The 20,061-nt window shown below is 38.3% G+C and overlaps 1 protein-coding gene across 1 annotated transcript; it reads left to right on the top strand.

The window, feature by feature from the left end:
• The first annotated feature begins 1,623 nt into the window (after nucleotides 1-1,623).
• Nucleotides 1,624-18,451, top strand: LOC117292422 (solute carrier family 43 member 3-like). The gene is made up of 10 exons (XM_033774452.1): nucleotides 1,624-1,979; nucleotides 3,531-3,654; nucleotides 5,145-5,237; nucleotides 12,395-12,677; nucleotides 12,819-13,052; nucleotides 13,711-13,836; nucleotides 15,017-15,212; nucleotides 15,755-15,878; nucleotides 16,868-16,951; nucleotides 18,347-18,451. The coding sequence occupies exons 1-10, from the start codon at nucleotides 1,624-1,626 to the stop codon at nucleotides 18,449-18,451; spliced, it is 1,725 nt and encodes a 574-aa protein (XP_033630343.1).
• The last annotated feature ends 1,610 nt before the right edge of the window (nucleotides 18,452-20,061 follow it).

The raw sequence follows: 20,061 nt of genomic DNA, 5'->3' as shown, positions 1-20,061 counted from the left end.
TTTTGGACATTTTCAAGAAAAAGTTCTGGATTTACGTGATCATCAGGCCCACGATATTGAAACCTGGCTCCAAACAGTGATGAACATCGGTGTAAAAGCGTCAAAGGGGGTAGCGGGGAATTAACAGGTACTGTAAAGTGGTCAAACTTGGCCTTGAAACTTTATAAACTTGTTATAGGGCACATGCACAAACTGGTAGGCCCTACTGAACGTTGAATTGCATTATCTGACTGTTAGAGGGCGCTATAACGGGCACTGGAAAGTTCCCCGTCGATACTTCCCCTCTCAGGGATATGGATTTAAAATAATTATAATAAATATATTATTATATTATTTTTATAATATTTTCTTCAGCATTCACATAGCGCAAGCACCAATAACGGGATGGATAACAATATTTATATGGATAAAACTGTAAATTTTAACCATGAATAGTTTAGGATTAAAAAATGTTAATACCATCGGTCCTTTCCGTTGGTGAGTTGTTTGCAACAGCTTTTTCTATTTTCTCATTAACTGTAGGAAATAAACGATACATAAAACACGCACAAGGCAAGAGGGTAAAATCCTAAAACAAAAAACAGACAGAAAACACTGTAAAGATTGTGTTTTATATTTATGCACAGTGCGGAAGGGAAGCACTGGTAAACAACGCTGATTGACTACAACAAATGTGGATATTGTACTTTGCACACATGCCCTTTAAAGGTACTTAACTGGACACTGTAGGTAATTACTCAATGTTGAGCATGAAAACTTGTCGATAATGAGCAATCGTGAGCTGTTGACACAGCTCCCTCTGCGAAGTAAGGTAGTTTTTTAGAAAGAGTTGATTTCTCCAGGAGCCTTTTTTATGTATCTGAAAGCACACAAGTGGAACAGCATTGTTTTTCATACGTCATTATTTTTTTGCAGTTTCGATGACCAATATTGAGTCCAAATTTTCGAAGGTCGGTTATTTTATGCATATATGTTGTGATATACCAAGTGAGAATACTGGTCTTTGACAATTACCAATAGTGGCCAGTGCCTTTAAACTGTATGGGTTGGTGCTTTATTCCAATCAGCCTGAAATGCATAAAAACTTGAACGAAAATACGTTCTTTTGCTATACAAAGGTAAACGAGTGTGAACGTCTTTAGGCTTGTGTTTTCAAGTACGTTCATAGGCCTAGTAGTTTTTCTACTTTGTTTATTACACACATACAATGTTCTAACTATTTCTTTTACATCCAGATTATCTTATAAAACAAATAGAATACATGACCCAGAGCGGCAAATGGGCTTGTTAAAAACATTTTAAAAACTAAAGTTTTAATTGTCCAGATGTTTCCCCAGCACCAATATTTTACCTTTAGTTTCAGCGATGGATTTTGTCAGTGTGCTATTTGAACGAAAGGGTATAATTTATCACGTTTTGTAACCTCAAAATATTGTGGTTCTGCTTAATGGCACACACCAAAAAAAACAAAAAAAAAAAAAAAAAAAACTCGGGGCTAAAGGCCAACTTCGTGACAACAATGTTCAAAGTAAACATAGCCTACATATAAGAAGTTCGGTTCATTAATTGAACACAACTTCAGAATCAAAGTCAGTGAAAAGTCATTAAAAATCTCTGTCTAAAATGTTTCGTCCCGAAGTAAAGAGAGTTCTTCTTTTGGTCATAGGTGCCATCGAGTGTCTGTTTTTTGGTGGTTGGATTTTCGGATGGGCCTCTTTGGTGTTTGTTTTTAAACAAGAAAGGTACTTCTCCGATGAGTGTACCACCGGCTCATCGACAGTTGTGCCGGAAAATCGAACCGGATCATCGGGGGAGTCACCAACCACCACGCTGCCTGTGACCGTGGGGAACTGTGAAGAGCAGGACCGCCAGCTTCAGCTTGTGTTCACGGTCGCAAACTTTTGCGTAGCCGGGGCAGCGTTTCCACTTGGCCTGATGTTCGACAAACTCGGAACTTTATTTATGCGAATTTTAATAAGGTGAGAAAAATGTTTTATGGAAATTTGCATCGGGGATTTGGTTTTACGACACTTTTTCACCGATGTGTGTCAGTCACCTGGTAGTGGTATTTTGTCAAAATAAAGCTGTTGTCACTAATATGTGTTTTGATGAGTGGAATGTGAATAAACAGTTAACTAAGGCTCTAAAAATTAGTTATTATCTTATTTACAAATTTAAGAGTAGGCCCCGACCAGAGACGCGCTTTTCGTGACGTCAATCGAGGCGCGATATCTGAAGAGAAAATGCTGCACAGCGCTGAAAAAGACGTCGGACCGGACCACTATAGGCACTATTGCTCTTGTGGGTATGAACAGCCGTGCAAACTGACCCCATCTTGAGTTGTTTTCGCACAAACTCACTAATAGGACTTGCATGTACTTTGCACGTGTGTTTACTCTACGTATCAAGGCAAAATCTGCCTCGATTGACGTCACAAAAGGGGTACGCGGAGTCAACCCTCAACAAAAAAGAAAAAAATTAACAATTCTCTTTTCAGGTGACTTTAATACTTTTCCGAGCTCTGTGAAAAAATCAGAGGCTTATTACTTGGGTGGGATTCGAACCCACGACCTTTGCAATTCAGTCTTACCAACTAGACCACCGAAATTGCCCACAGAAGCTAGCGGCATTTGCAAGGACTCAATAGCTGGAATATTGTTGGAAGATTGCTTATGAATTTGAGCATAGGGCTAAATAGAACATGCCTTTTTTTAGCGGGCATTCTAAGATTTTTGGGGACCTCCTTAGAGCCTACGTTCGCGAAGACATGGGTCCTTTAATTGTCACATAAATCTGTTTAGCAGAAAAGCTTGATTGACAAATTTCTTGGCTGATATCTAAGCAAAACTAGCCTGTGTTTGGCGAGTGTTTACAGGCTTAATTATTATTTTTATTGGTTTATTTAAAACATCCAAACTTGGCAGCCAGAGGCTGAATTGCGTTTAAAATTACAGAGCATAAGAAAATATATATACTATTTTTAAAATTACAGAAAAACATTTAGGATATAAAAATATTTAAGTGCAAATCCAAAATACAAGATATTCAAAGACCAAAATACAAAAATACTTCCCACTAGGGGGGCATAACACACCTCTTGCTATAAACTCTGTTAAGTGCTACTATTCATTTAATATTTTAAAAGAACATAAATAGAAGCACGAAATAAACAATTGCACTACAAGAGCATGCAGCAGGAGGCAAGTTAAAAATAAATAGCAATTGCACCAGAAACATGTACATAATACAAACAAGCGAGGTAAAAAAAACTATTGCTTATTCAAGAGAGCAGTCAGTGTGGCTGTTCTTATATCGATTAGTACGGCATCTAACTATGGATAACGTGTTGGAATTCCTCAAATTGTTATTTCTTGCTGGAGGGAGCCAGTCTCGGCCCAACACACAGACGACACGGGCTGGTGTGGATTCAAGGTGGATACAACTTTGTATACATATACACAAAAAAACACTGGAATACTATAAAACTACAAATTGTATCTATAGCCCATTTCCGATTCTATTTGTGGTAGTGTTCTGATGTTTGCTGGTAGTCTGATGTTCGGTTTGAGTTCTAGCACCAGGGCCTTTCTAGTTTTCCCGGCTGCAGTCTGTGTTTCGATGGGTGGAGTGCAACTACTAGTTGTCAACTTACAGGTACGGTTCAACTTATAAACGTCGGAGTCTTAAAGACACTGGACATTATTGGTGATTACTCAAAATAATTATCAGCATAAAACCTCACTTGTTAACGAGTAATGGGGAGAGGTTGATAGTATAAAACATTGTGAGAAACGGCTCCCTCTGAAGTGACGTAGTTTTTGAGAAAGAAGTAATTTTCCACGAAATTGATTTCGAGACCTCAAGTTTAGAACTTGAGGTCTCGAAATCAAGCATCAGAAAGCACACAACTTCGAGTGCCAAGGGTGTTTTTTCCTTTCATTATTATCTCGCAACTTCGACGACCAATTGAGCTCAAATTTGTACAGGTTTGTTATTTCATGAATATGTTGAGATACACCAAGTGAGAAGACTGGTCTTTGACAATTACCAATAGTGTCCACGGTCTTTAAAGACACTGGACACTATTGGTATAATTGTCAAAGACCAGTCTGCACGTATCTCAACATATGCATAAAAGGACAAACCTGTGAAAATTTGAGCTCAATTCACTTCAGAGGTAGCTATTTCTCACAATGTAATTACCAATAGTGTCCACTGCCTTTAAAAGGCACTGGACACCTTAACTGCGTCAAAAACCAATATTCTCAGTTGGTGTACCCTCATTTGATGTATAACATTTATATTCCAGATGCCTTAAATGGGCTTCAGGCCTGAAGTATTTTAATATTTTATAACACTGGTCTTTGGTAATTTTACCAAATGTGCCCAGTGGAGTGCCTTTAAAGATTAGAAGAGAAGAGTCATCTTTGGCTGCAGGGTGTGCTTTGGGCAATTGGTATTTTATACCAACGTGCCTTTAAAGATTAGAAGAGAAGAGTCATCTTTGGCTGCAGGGTGTACTTTTGGCAATTGGTATATCCCAACGTGCTTAAAATAACAAAACTGTAAATACACTGGACACTATTGGTAATTGTCAAAGACTATTGCATTACCAGTTGGTGCATGTATCGCAACATATGCATTCATGAAATAACAAACCTGTGAAAATTTGAGCTCAATCGGTCGTCGAAGTTGCGAGATAATAATGAAACAAAAAACACCCTTGTCACACATGCTTGATTTCGAGACCTCAAATTCAAAATCTGGGGTCTCGAAATCAAAATTGTGGAAAATCACTTCTTTCTCGAAAACTACATTATTTCAGAGACAGCCGTTTCTCACAATGTTTTATACCATCAACCTCTCCCCATTACTCGTTACCAAGAAAGGTTTCGAGTAATAACCAATAGTGTCCACTGCCTTTAAAGGTTAGGTTCAATTGGTCATTGAAGTTGTAAGAAAATAATGAAAGAGAAACCACACCCTATAGTTTCACGGAACTGTGTGCTTTCAGATGGTATATACAAAAAACAAAAAACACGAACACTGTTTCAGCCCTATGTCACTCCACTATTATACTTTAAAAAAATGTGATTATTATGAGGTACCAATTTGTTCTCTCTTTTTCCCATCTTGTATTGTAGATTTCCAATCTTTTTGGGCGGCATAAATGGTTTGTCATGGCAATATTCTGCGGCTGTTTTGACTCTTCGGCGGTTGTATTTCTGATTGTCAAGGTAACCCACATTCAGAATCATTGTAACCCTAACCCTAACCCTAATCCTAATCCAAACCCTAACCCTAATCCTAATCCAAACCCAAACCCTAACACCTAATCCTAACCCTAACCCCAACCCTACACCTAAACCTAACCCTAACCATTTAAACCCATCCCTAACCCTAACCCTAACTAAAAAATACATTAAAAACCTTTAAAACAGGCAACCGTAAAATTGCATTGTACAGTGTCCCACTCTGTCTGTAACCCCTACCCCAAATGTCGTTTGCTTCGACAGTCCACGCCCTTTTCCCGTCAATGGACCACACCCTTTTCCATCCACACAGCTCAAGTCAAAGTGACGTCAACTATAAAGGTGTGACGTGTCACTTCCGTGGGCAAACACGATTATTCAAGTAGGCCTTTTAAAACTACCACATCTTGCGAAGTCATGTCCATCATGATCTCGTTGGCAACCATTGAAAGTTAAGCAAGATTGTGTATGGTTAATGTTCGACAGTTTAGCCAACATCAAAAAATGAAGATTGAGTGGGATACAAAAGTTTGTGTTGAGATCTTTTGTCTATCGCGACATACCAGGTCATGGGAATGACACCAGTGGAAATAAGTGTGAATTATAAATTGACTGCGATAAGGCGCGACAGTCATTTATCAAGTGTTTCTTTTCTTCTTCAAATCAACAGAATCTCATGAGATTAATCAATAACACTTTCAATGAACTATGTGGATAATATATATAAAAAAAATGAATAATGTTTCTTGTGGTTCTTTTTTACGAGCTTTACTCCCTTCAAACTTCAAAACGTTAGATACTTTTTTGTGGCTAAAATTTGCAATTACTTTCAAACGCGTCCTTTTCCCGTTTTTTATATTTTCATTTTGACTCGTCATGTTTAAGTCGGTATAACAAAGTATTGACATTTTTAACACACGCCGTCTAAGGCAGAAGTTTTTTAGTTTTTCAAAACCCTAAAGACACTGGACACTATTGGTAAAGACCAGTATTCTCACTTGGTGTATTCCAACATGTGCATAAAATAACAAACCTGTGAAAGTTTGGGCTCAATTGGTCATCGAAGTTGCAAGAGAATAATTAAGAAGAAAAAACCTTGTTGCACATGTCAAATAATTCAGCTACACTGTTTTTGTATTATTTGAGTAAGAATTTCAATCTTTCTCAAGACTATACTTCAGAGGGAGCAGTTTATCACAATGTTTTATACTATCAAAAGCTCTCCTTTGCTCGTTGATAAGTAAGTTTTAATGCTACAAATTGGTTTGAGTAATCACCAACAGTATCCAGTGCTAATTTTTGGATCGATGCGAAAAATTCAGAAGTGTACGAAACTTCACAATTACATAGTAAACAAACATACTATGAACAAGTTTGAATATCATTTTTCATTTAAGTAAATGCCCACAAGTAGCTGCTTAATCTGAGACCCAATAACCTCAATGATGGGGTTAAAGGGATCGGGGTTCCCAATTGTGTAATTTTAAAATCCTGACTACGAGCGAACTAAGAGCTGTTGCAATTTGCTGGTCTAACCCAATTCCAATTCCCTCGTGGCAAAATCTTTATAGAAAGTGTTACGAATCCGTGAATGAAGTTTCGTGTAACGATAGCGAGATTGTAGTTTTAGAGAGTTAATTGGTGTCTGATTACTGAGAATTTCAAATCGCAGTTCAACCTGTAATAAAACGAGAACAAATATTGTTTGTTGTTGCGTACTGTTGCAAACTGCTCACTAACCACAAGTATCTATAATGGTACAAATGGGGAAGACATATACAGTGAAATGCACTGGACACTATTGGTAATTACTAAACATAATTATTTTAACATAAAAACTAACTGGATAACTAGCAATTGTATAAAACATTGTGAGAAACGGCTCCCTCTGACTAACGTAGTTTTTGAGAAAGAGATAATTTCTCACTCAAATAAAAGATTTCTACAGGCATCTGAAAACACACAAATGTGTGAAATTAGTGGGTTTTTTTTTCTTTCGTTAGTCTCTTGCAACTTCGATGACAAACTTAGCCAAAGATATCACAGGTTTGTTATTTTATGCGTATGTTGGGATGCAGTCTTTGACATTTTTACCAAACGTGTCCAGTGCCTTTAAAGGGAAGGTACACTATTGGTAATTGAGTCCAGTGTTCTCACTTGTTGTATCTCAACAATTATGCATAAAATAACAAATCTGTAAAATTTGAGCTCAATTATTCGTCAAAGTTGCAAGATAATAATGGAAAAAAAAACACCCTTGTCACACGAAGTTGTGTGAAAGAAGTCTTTTATTGAGAAATAACCTCTGTTTCAAAATCTATGCTACTTCGGGAGCCGTTTCTCACAATGTTTTATACTCTCAACAGCTCTCCAATGCTCGTTACCAAGTAAGTTTTGAAGTTAATATTTGTTTTGAGTAACTACCAAACGTGTAATAATAATATTAATAAAACTTGTAATGCGCGCATATCCACCCTGCTGGGTGTTCAAGGCGCAGTAAAACCAAAAACAAAACAAAAAACAAAACAAAACACAACGCAAAGAAAAACAGACACAACAAAATTAGTCATTGAAAACCTGTGACATAAGATAAGTTTTGAGAAGAGACTTGAATTTTGCGGTACAAACACAAGATCGAAGATTAAGTGGTAGAGAGTTCCAGATGCGTGGCGCGGCTGAAAAAAAAGACCTGTCACCCCATGAGTGTCGAGACTTGGGTTCAATGAGGAGAAGCATGGAACTTGATCGAAGATTCCTTGATGGAGTGTAAACTTGAAGCAGTTCAGAAATATAGTGGGGAGCCTTGCCATTTAGAGCTTTGTGGACAATGAGCATCAGCTTGAAGATGATTCGTTGAGAGATAGGGAGCCAGTGTAGTTGTTTCAGAATGGGGGTGATAGAACAGGATTTTCTAGACAGTGTCACAATGCGGGCAGCAGTATTTTGGAGCCGTTGAAGTCGGGAAATCTGGTTGTTAGGAAGACTGTAGAGAAGAGCATTGCCGTTGTCAAGACGAGAAGTAACAAATGCGTGAATGACCTTTTCAGTGGCACTTTTGTCCCAAGTACTTGCGAATCTTACCTATATTCCTGATGTGATATGATGATAAACGAACAATATTGTTGATGTGTGGCTGAAGTGTCATCGATGAATCAAAAATAACCCCCAAGTTCCGAGCTTTCAGCGAGGGAGCTATCCGAGCATTACCGATGGAGATGTATGGCACTGAAACCTTAGTTAACTGTTGACGTGACCCAAATAAAAGGAACTCTGTCTTATCATCATTTAACTTCAGGAAGTTTTGTTGTGTCCAAAGTCGAATCTCTTGGATGCACTTCTCAAGTCTTGCAATAGATGCATTGGCGTTTTCTTTAGAAGATTTAAACGTGATGTATAGCTGAGTGTCGTCTGCGTACACATGGTAATTCAGATTAAATTTGAGGATGATGTCACGAATCAGTAAAGTGTACAGCGTAAACCACTGCGGGCCGAGTACCGACCCCTGTGGCACAGAGTAGTTCAAAACAACAGGGTCGGATATCGCAGTGCCAATACATACATGCTGAATTATATTGTGGAGATACGATTTGCACCATGCTAGGGCTGTGTCCTCTATGCCAAGGTGATCCTGGAGCCGAGAGAGAAGGATGTTATGTGTACCATCCCTTTAAAGAGAAAATACTATAGTGAACTGTTCCTACCAACTAATAGGACCTATGGTTTAAGTGCAAACATTGTTTCAACCAATGAACACCCAGCAGGGTGGATACGTGCGCATTACAAGTATTATTATTATTATTATTATTATTATTATTATTATTATTATTATTATTATTATTATTATTATTATTATTATTATTATTATTATTATTATTATTATTATTATTATTATTATTATTATTATTATTATTATTATTATTATTATTATTTATTAACCAGAGTCTTTCTCGAAGGCTAAATGACAACACGACAAACATAAACAGGTATACAATAATGTACAACAGGTGAAGCATGCATGTAAATTGGATAAAAAATTAAAAGAAAGACAGACAGAAAGCTATAGAAAAAGCAGGGAGACAAAGGGTGGTGTAGAGGGAATGAGAGGTTGGAATGTTACACAAAATGTAATGAAATCGACCCTGAAATAACATTGCTATAGAAGACTAAATGACAACACATCAAGAGCTAATGTGGTGTTAAAAAAAATTCATTGAACCTTTAATAAAATTCACACCATGAAAGAGTTTTTGGACCTCCTTCGGAGTTCCACTTCACACTTGAAACTCAGGAACATTTTTTTACACAGTGCCCAACCTTTAGAATGTTGTCCATCAGACGAATAAATCAGTAAAAAGAGTAATCAGCTTGTTACCATTCGAGTCCTAAAAGTTACACCCTCTCGGTGTTCCATCCCTTCACCCCAAATCAAACAAAACGTCTCTAACTGGAAGGCTCAAAAGTCAAGTTCCCTTTAACTTTATAACAAAACTTACATTGGGTTAAACTGTTCGATATTTATACAGTCGTGCTGTTCAAATAGTCGTTCGGCGAGAAACTGGAGCGACAGTTCGGTCTAACAGTACAGTGGGAACTCACAGATTATACAAATATTGACTGCTTCGAGTGCTATGGTTAAAACTATGACTCCCGAGGTGATCCCCGGAGCGTTCTATTTTCCCGAGGCGAAGCCGAGGGAAAATAGAACGCTACGGGGATCACCGAGGGAGTCATCGTTTTAACCATTGCACGAGTAAAAGCAGTCAATATTTGTTTTATAACACCCCAAACATTTCTTAATACTGTACTATTATTATTAAGTTACAGACCTGCATGCTACAATCCACGGACGACGCGAATACAGACTGAAAAAAACTGTTACTGTGCTGCATGTAGTGTCGTGCAATCCGTAATGGTTATATACACATAATAGTCTTTATATAACACTCAAGCAGATCCTTGCCATTTGATTGGAGGATTGTCCGTCACGTGATAGCAAATAAAAGTACCATTGCACGCTGAGTCACTCGCCGTGCTTTTTCGTTCCATCCGAAAAGTACCATTGCACGCTGGCACGCTGCCAGCGTGCAATGGTACTTTTCGGATGGAACGAAAAAGCTGAGTAAAAACATCACTGCGTGCGCGTGTCTTTGGTAACGCAGCAGGTGTTACTGCAAGAAGGCATAGTAAAATTACTAGCATTCGGCTTCTACAGTTGAAATTGTTTGTTTTGAAAGTTGTTTCTACTTTCAATCAAAATGACAAAGTTCTACTTGGATGTTATATAAAACAAATAATGAATGTTTTTCATTCGTGCAATGGTGCGAATATGTTCATTCGTTGAAAGCTGGAATGTTCCATTCAACTCGGCTCCGCCTCGTTGAATAGAACATTCCATCTTTCAACTCATGAACATATTCGCACCATTGCACTCATAAACATTCATTATGTGTATATTTTAGTTTATCATCCTCGTACACGCAACGGGCGTCTGAGTAATGCACGCCATGTGATAGTCTTCGGACTAGCGCACGGCAAACCGACGCACTATCACACGGCCGTCGTCTAGCAAAACTAAGACATGTCATGTGACGCGCTCTAAACCAATGAGCAGGGAGAATACTTGTAAGGGGTGTTATAAAAATAAATATTTGCATTGTGTCGTCCTCGTGTATTTCTACCATTTATTTTGAATTACAAAAACAGATTAGCAGTATCAGTGCCTATGATTATGGGTCATGGCCGATGCGCTTTAGACCAATGTTTCGGCTGATAAGTTTCCACAAGCACCCTACAGCGTTTATCCCTCTTTAAAAATGCAAAACATGGTCAACGGCCTGACGTTTCGACCCGACAGAAGATTCAGACCAATGTTTGGGCTGGTAAGTTTTCACAGCATCCTGTATACAGCGTTTATATCCCTCTTTAAAAACGCAAAACATGGTCAATGTCTGGACGTTCCGATCCTGTAGACGAATCTTTCTGGAAGGCTTTCAAGAAAGACCCAGCTATGGTCGAAAAGTCAGGCTGTTGTTCCTATATTTTGATCTCTGGACCAAAGTGCACTTTGGATTATCTTTGTTACACTGGTGGTGTCGAGGTCTATTGGCTCCCGTTCGCTTTTTGGTTGTCTGCAGAGCAGTCTCAAATGCTTGATTTAATTCAATTTTCTCTTTTCAGACCAATCAAAACACACGGAAAGCTCACGTCACTGCACGTTTATCCAATTAAATCTCTTTATCCAATGAAATCATGCTGGAGTGCGTTTTTTGGCGAACCCAACCAGAAACATTGGTTATCGGTTGAGCGTTTTCGCGTGCAGCGCGGTGACGATGCTGTTCAGACCAAGTAACCGACTTGTTCAGTTGGTTGGGCTTTGGTTGGGGTCGCCAAAACGCAACTTTTAAACCAAATCACTGTCATGATAAGAGACGGGTCACACGGAGGCCGACCAACATCGACCCATCTTTTGACTATTATTAGAAGTGCACTGTCTAGTTTGGGTGTATATAAACCTTTCTATTGCAACGTCACAGCCCGAGTTTTTGTTTGCCAAGAGGTTGAACAACTGTACGGAAAGCCAGAAGTGCAAAACAAGAACAAAAAGTATTGAATTTGTTGGCAATATGGGAGGTGTTTTTTTTTATTGTAAGTTTGCAACAAATAATGGTGAACTTTATTTAAATTTCTGTGAGCACGATTGAGTGTTTCAGTAGGCCTACTCACGGCGGTCCATCGGGTGGTCTATTAAACACTTACCAAAACTATAGTACGATAGTATTTTCAGCACATCGCTGACATATTTTAATATTTTCATTATATTTACTATTGTACAAACTGGTTAGCTTACGTGCCATGATAACCTAAGTTGGACCATGCAACTAGTCCTAGAGGGGGTGTCAGTGATTTGGTCAGGAGGGGACTAGGACAAAACTCTGCCAGCGTCAATTGTGTACAAAATCATGTATGTCAATTTCCATGGTATATGAAACTACAGCAACTGGCCATGTTTTAAAAAAAAACATTTAGAAAACAAAAATAGTTAAAAATAGAAAACAATCCTCTTATCTTTACCTAAGGGGAAACAAGCTGGTCACCATGACAACAACCATTTTTGCCTCTGATTTTTTATTTCCCTCAAACAGGCTCTCTACGAAAATCTGAACGTTCCAATCCAGTCGATTTTCTACGTGATGACCGGTACAACTTTCTTCTTCACCTTTAACACTTTCTTCTTGTTGCCGAAGAGGGGTCACATACCCTGGCCACCAGTCCAAGACGAGTACCACGAATCGTCAGGAACCACGCAGGAATTGAGCGCGGTTGAAACAAAGCACGTGTACAGCAATGATGTTAATTTGAAAGACGAACACCTCAGAGAGCGATACGTTCACAAAGGAGACTCCGAAACTGACCACCGTGAACAAGGTACGGTAGGGGTTGTTCCATCCCACTTTGACAAAATTATTACACATAGTTTTTACTACAGGTCTTTAAAGCAATGCTAACAAATGCTTTGTTTTTTTTCAAATAAGATATAATATAACTTTTTTTTGGTCTATTTTACAGGAGCTTCAAACCAGACGACCAATGGGATGCCAAATACTTTGTCTAGCACAGACAACGAAGTCATAGAGTCCAATCCACTCTCCAAAGATTTCCCCTCATTGCGATCCTGTTTCTTCTCAATGTCATTCCTCTTCTTCTACTTCTGGTTCTCAATTCTTCAACTCCAAGTCTTATTCTTCGTCAGCACACTGAACCCTGTGCTGACGAGACTTGCTGATAACGATGAAACGATTGGTGAGTTTTTATCTCGGCATTTTTCATGAGGTAAAATTTAATTTGTCTTATGTTCAGAGGGAGTAAAACGGTGAGAATTTAACCTTTCTTATAGTAAGTGTGGAATTAACTTAACTGCGGAAAGAATTCATTGGTTCTTACTTCCCACAGTAAGCACATAAGTTTAATTGCCGGTGTGGCGGGAGATTTGGTTTCCCCCATATGGCAAACTGTGTACAAACTTCTTCTGATAGCGCCCTCTTTTGAATCATCCTCTATACGGCTTGTGTTAATTTCCGTTATGGGGGACAGAAAGACACTCTGGAAGCCCGCAGCAAACAACAGATGAGACCACTTTACCAGAGGGTTAGAGCTTGGAATAGTGTCTGTATGTCTTTACAATATTGTGTACAAAGAGTGAAAATATTTTCAGACACGTCTTATTTATCATCCAGTTTATAAGCACACCAACGCAATTACTTTGTTGATGTCCACAGGTTCTACGCTCACAAACGCATTTACTTTGTTACGGCATCCACAATGTTCAACAACCGCATAACTTTTATAACATCCAGGCCCAAAGTTTCTAAGCTCACCAATTTAAATTACTTTGTTGATATTTTCACACTTCCTATAAGCAAATCGACGCATTAACTGTTTTAATAATATATCCACACAGTTTCTAAGTACACCAACGCCCTAGCCTTTATCCAGCTTGGTGGTATTGTCTGCGCACCTTTCAGTGGACTTCTTCTCAGCAGGAATAAAGGCAGAAATAGGTGCAAGAATAAGGAGACAGAAACAGGTATGACTCCACATTGTCCATTGACTTCAACATGTTGAGAAGTATATACAAGTATTGAGATGTTGACATAATTGACAAAAATTGAAGAAAAAACTAAGCTTTGTGGGACGTTCTCTTTTATTTGCCTTCAAGTTGAATATAATAAAGTTTTCGTTGACAACGTAAAGACACCTCACCGTTTTTCGAGCACAAAAGGCCACATGTGAAGTTGGACACCCCTTTCAAGTCAAAATAAGCAAGTGGAACATAGAAAAGTCCAGTTAAGGTTGAAAATGGCAAATATCACGGAGTGGTGAGTTGTAAAACCAACAATGCAGTAAATCTGATTAAGTACTTTTCTTGAAAACGAATAACCATAGCGCACACCAAACAAATTACATTTGTTTGCGATCTTGCCTGATGAGAGACTTTTAATTTTAAGTCATCGTTTCCAATCATTAATGAAACACCCACAACTTATTCATCCTTTCTGATCGAGAATAAAATACCTAAAAGAATGAGCTTTGGCTATATATAAAAACTAATTCAAAAGAACATACCACTATAGTAAAGGCTTGTGCTATTCTTTATACATATAAGCCCTACATTAAACTTTCCTGGTATGAATACCCTCTCTCTATATACTCCCCACTCATCCTAGTTTGTTTGTTTTTCTTTTGTTGTCATAGTCTCATGTAAAGCGCTCTGTTCTCCGTAGAGCGCTTCACATTATGAATGAATAGGGTAGATGGCCTTGGCTTTCGATCCAATCCGGACAAACACAAATACATATCCATTTATAGATAAAGAGAAGGGAAAGAGATTAGGGAAGGATCCACAAAGAAGCGGGAAAATAACAGCCAATCACAGTTTCTATTTCAGAAACAATATTGGTGGCTATGAACCAATGGGAGTGAAGTGGCGAGGACAAAGGATGTTTGGTATGAAAGGATGGATTACTGGACCATTAAAGGGGTAAATGTATTGTTCGACGACAATGCAGGGAGACATGAAAGGATAGGATTAGAGAGCAAGTTGCATAATGGTGCAACTAACAATGGTCAATTAATAAGAATAGCAAGATCAAAGGTATGATGATTCACATTATTATTATTATATAAATATGGTTGTGGTTCTAACAGAAAAAATCGTTGAGGTTAATTAATCTTTAACAATTAAATTGTTCCTTCTTTTGTAACAGAAAGACTCAAGCGGCGCGGGCCATATAGTGATCTTAAAGATGCTTCTTTAGTCTACGCTATCAGCACGTCAATTGCCATCGTCTTCTACACATGTAGTGTCATGCCTTTCTTAGATGTCCAGTATGCAACCTTCGTTTTGTCCGTCTTCAGCAGATCGTTCGTGTACAGTTTGACTGCTTCTGGAACAAATCTTTTGTAAGAATAATAAAACCCGCACTAGTTCTCGCAACGGACCGCGTCTTCCGTGCAGGCTCGTGGGGAACGGAGCTCCACTGGCCCCCACGAGCACTTTTTCAAAGGTGGTCACGTTTTTGAGATAACGCCGAAAATCCGGAGCAAATAGTCCACGGAAGACTAGTCCCTATTATATATTTATACACTATCTGAGCTTCTCATATTGAAGTGAACTTCATCACTGTAGCTCGCAAGCTTGAGAAAACCTGAAACAAGGGTGCTTGCTATGTGTGAACCACCAGCAACACCATGGTTAACCCATACCCATCCAAGTGTTCTGTGTTCTTTAATAAGTGCCCTTACCAATCATAATACACGGAACCTACGGCTTAATGTCTCATCCGAAGGACAAAGCAAGTATGGTAAAAAGTATCTTGCTCAAAGACATGCTACTATTCGTGCTCAAGCATGTTATATCGGCTGTGGTCGAGCATTGTATTAATGAATACAGCGTCAAAATTGCTAATAACGTCTCAAAGTTGTTCTTTTCATCTACACTTCAGTTTCCCTGGGAAGTATTTTGGTGCTGTGTACGGTTTAATGATCGGACTTTCGGCTGTCTTCAGTCTTCTTCAATATCCTCTCTTCATTGTTGCCCAAGACGTCTTTGACGGCGATGATTTTTGGGTACGTACAACTTTAAAGGCACTGGAAACTATTGGTACAAAAAAATAGTTGTTAGCATAAAAAACTTACAAACGATAGCACTCTCAAAAGAGCGAAACTTTCACCACTCGGACAAGCGAGTGACTTTTCACAATTTTAGAGAGTATAACATTTCGAGAAACAGCTCCCTCTGAAGTAACGTGGTTTTTGAGAAAGAGGTAATTTCTCACTCAAATATCAAAAGACTTATATATATATGAAACCTTATGATTTTGCATCTGAGAGCACATACATTGGTGCAACAAGTGTTTTTTTTTCTTTCATTATTTTCTACCAACTTCGGCGATCAATTGAGCTCAAATTCGATAGTGTGCAAATCCCATGTTTGTGTCCACAAAGGCACTCAATGAAATACCCGGGCCCAACTGCATAGAACTGCAAAGGCATTGGACACGTTTGGTAACTGTCAAAGACAAGGCTTCGTGTATCCCAACATTTGCATATTGAAACTTGTGAAAATTGGGCTCAATTGGTCATCGAAGTTGCAAGCGAATAGTGAAAGAAAAACACCATTGTTGCACAATGTGCTTTCAGGTAGAAATAAAAGGCTTCATAGCCGAAGTCTTCTATTACTTGAGAAATAAATTACTTTATTTCTCGAAAACTATACGTTACTTCAGATGGGGCCGTTTCTCACAATGTTGTATACTGTCAATAGGTTTCCGTTGCTCGTTACCAAAGTAAGTTTTTATGCTAACATTTTTTGAGTAACAAACGTGAACAGTGCTTTTAAGCAGAAATGAGCAGGATGCCAGATACAAATTTACATTAATTTGACATTTTGGTAACCTTGTTCTGGCAAGCATACTTTTGCTATTATCGTTGTTTTTGTGTTTTTAAGCAGCTCTATGAAATCGGGCCCTGAGCTATATTTAAAGTACTTTCAAGATGTAAACCTATAAATCATTTCTATTTCAAATAAATTGAGTTTTGGTGGTTATTTTCTATAGGTTAAGATTGGCTTGCTGAGTGCCAGTGTTCTGACGTACTCTTTTTCGATCTTCATCTTTTTCTACTCAAGAAGAAAAGAGAAAGCACTGAAGAACCAAATACAAGAAGAAGCGGTCAAAAACGCCGATCAAGAATACAACTCCGTTTATCTTTGAATCGGAAATAATATTTCTTGAAATAACGTCAGGGAGCTTTTTTGAGCGCTCGTCAATTTTTACTGTGACAACTGACAATGGGTTATTCTCTGCTGTATAGTTGCTTTCGTTTTGGAGATGTCATTATGTCTGTCAACCTAGAAATGTAAAACGTTTGTGACTTTGAAGGCTCTGGACACTTTTGATAATTACTCAAAATAACTGTCAGCTCAAAAACTTACTCTCTAAATGTAAAAGAGTGAAAAAGCATTCTTCTTGAATAGCAATATGAGGGACAACTCTTTTCCGAGTGGTCTTCCACTCTTTTAGATTGAAGTGTGCATTTTTTTTAGTGATTTTTTTTCCCACAGACATAAAGGTTCCTTATGTCTGTGTTTCCCCACACTCTATCCTGGAGTGAAACCCCTCTAGAAGAGTGAGATAACCACCACTCTTTTTAAAGAGCCAACTGATGAGGGACAACTCGAAATATAAATAGTGGCGTTTTTCACTCTTGTACACATTAATAGAGAGTGCTTGGTACGAGCAACAGAGAGCTGTTGTAATACAACAAGTATAAACGTAGTTTTTAGAACGATTCTCACTCAAATAATAAAATACTTCAGCTCAGGTACTGGAGCCGATTTCACGCAACGCAGGCTGGACGAGTAACTCTTCCTAACTTAGGAATAATCTTATATTACCAATAGTTCGCCCTCGGGCCATTCGTACCAGCGAATGGCGCATGATGTAACAGTGCAAGGCTGGGACTCATCCTGATTCTTAAGATCAATCCTAAGTTAGGAAGAGTTTGGTGAAATCGACGGCTGGACACTGTTGGTAATTACTCAAAATATTTGTCAGCATAAAAACTTACTTGGTGAGTAATGCTGGGGAGCTGTCGATAGTATAAACAGAAAGAAATAGTTTCTCAGTTAAAATGTTTAAATTGATCGAAGTGAAGCATGATAGCATACAACTTCGTGTGACAAGGGTGTTTGTGTTTCATTATTATCACGCAACTTAGACGACCAATTGAGTTCAAATTTCCACACGTTGTTATTTTGTATAATTTTTGTAGATAAAACACCTTGCCGCTGATTGGTAAAACGTACTTCATTATGAGGGGATCCCATTGTATCATCGATACAAATAGAATAAAGCATACAATTTTGACGCTTAATATTTTGAAGCAAGCTTACCTCAGTAGGTCTAACTAATATTTAAAAGCCACGCCCAGTTTGAATTTCTCGCCTACAACTCTTTAAATGAAGCCTGTTCCACTTTCAAACCACTTTGTCAGGTTCCCTATAGTACAACGACACCGATAGTTGGAATTCTCAGTTAAAAAGACGGGGCCAGGCTAACTTTCCTTCCAGTCCCTCTTTTGAATGGAAGTTGGCCGCACAGCGATCCAGGATGGCCGCACCCGTTGGAAAGTTTGACTGAGCTTTGATTCGTTCAACAGGGCGTGTCAGTTTTGTTTAAGCAGAAACCGACCAAGCAGAAGTGCCGTTGTTGTTGTTCGATTTGTTTTCACAGAACTCTGGAAAGTACTGAGTATACCAAGTAGCTATCGGATGGTTAAAACCAAATAATGTTGTTGGTGTTGTTGTTGTTGTTGTTGTTGTTGTTGTTGTTGGTGTTGTTGTTGTTGTTGTTGTTGTTGTTGTTGTTGTTGGTTGTTGTCGAGAAGGATTCAGTTTGGGTTTTGGGGCGTTAGTTTGTTTTGTTTGTTAAGGTGTTTGTTCAGGGGATACGAGTTTAATTGCACCCTTTGTCAATACCACAAAGCAAAATTGCCGCTGTTGAAGTTACTGCTGCATGCTGTTGGTTTCTTGTTGCTGTTGTTGTTGTTGATGATGTGAGTTTGTTTCGGTTTGGGTGTCCTTTGTAAAGTGTAGTATATCAACAAAATTATTATATATTTATTTTATCGTTGTACATAAAAGTGATTTTGATAAGAAATTATTTTCCTCGTCTGTCAAATAAAAAGTGGTCACTATAACATGTGTTTTCTTATTGATTTGCTTGTTTAGTTATTCATTTATTTGTTTATTTATTTATATTTTTGTTGTTGGGCGGGGGTATTTCTGTACAATAAACAGTGTGTCATTTATGGTTCAAGTAAAGAGGCATGTGGAATGGGTGGGGGGTGGGGGTACACTTTGAATCTACATCGGGCATGATAAACACCCCCACCCCTAACAATCACATAGGTAGGCCATCTGACAAAACATAACACTCAGTTTCTTTCATTCAACGAGGTTCAATTAACACTGCTTTAATCAAACCAAGTGTGGCGATAAAATAAATGATTAATTACACATATTATTATATACATCTGTTAGTTGTACGAATGTTCCACACTAAACCACTCCCCTTCGGTGCCTCCCAATGTTTATCAAAGCGTATACATGCAAATAAGTATTGTACTATGTACTATACAAGTGACGTCATCGTATGAATATTCATACAGTTTAGTTGTGACTACTTTTGGTTGAAACTCTTGAGTTAATTCAACCTAAACGGAAAAGTTGCCGTCTTGCAAAATGAAAAAAATTGAAAATAAAGAACACTTCTCCTGAAGCTTTCTCGGACTTGAAACAATACTATGTATTGTTCTTTAAACTGCAGTCTCGCCTATGTTCCATGGCCAAATCCAGCCTGTCTTAGCATCCAGAGGGCGCTAGTGGGTGCACCACACCAAAAAGGGGGAAACATGTGTAGACCCCAAAAATCTTTGAATAATAAATAACGTTTTGGGCCATGTAAGTAACTTTGCCCCAACTTTTGATAGATTTGTTATAAAGGCTTTTAAGTTGATCCTATATGGCTTGGGAACTTGAGGGGTGCCTTACAGTGTATATGATGAAAACTTGCAGAAAGTTGGTTTCAGGAAAAACACATTTTCGGGGTGTTTTTTTTTACCCCGCGGAAATTAGCAAAGAGTTCCAATGGGCTGATCTGCCCCAAATTGAAAACAAATTTGAAGTGTAGTTGTTTGAACATACATGTACATTCGTTTGTCTTTCAAGAGGCTGAGCGACTGTGAATAT

Source organism: Asterias rubens, chromosome 7 (genome assembly GCF_902459465.1).
Source record: "Asterias rubens chromosome 7, eAstRub1.3, whole genome shotgun sequence".
Taxonomy (NCBI): Eukaryota; Metazoa; Echinodermata; class Asteroidea; order Forcipulatida; family Asteriidae; genus Asterias; species Asterias rubens.
The sequence above is the reverse complement of the archived record's forward strand: the minus strand, read 5'-3'. Positions and strand labels throughout refer to the sequence as shown.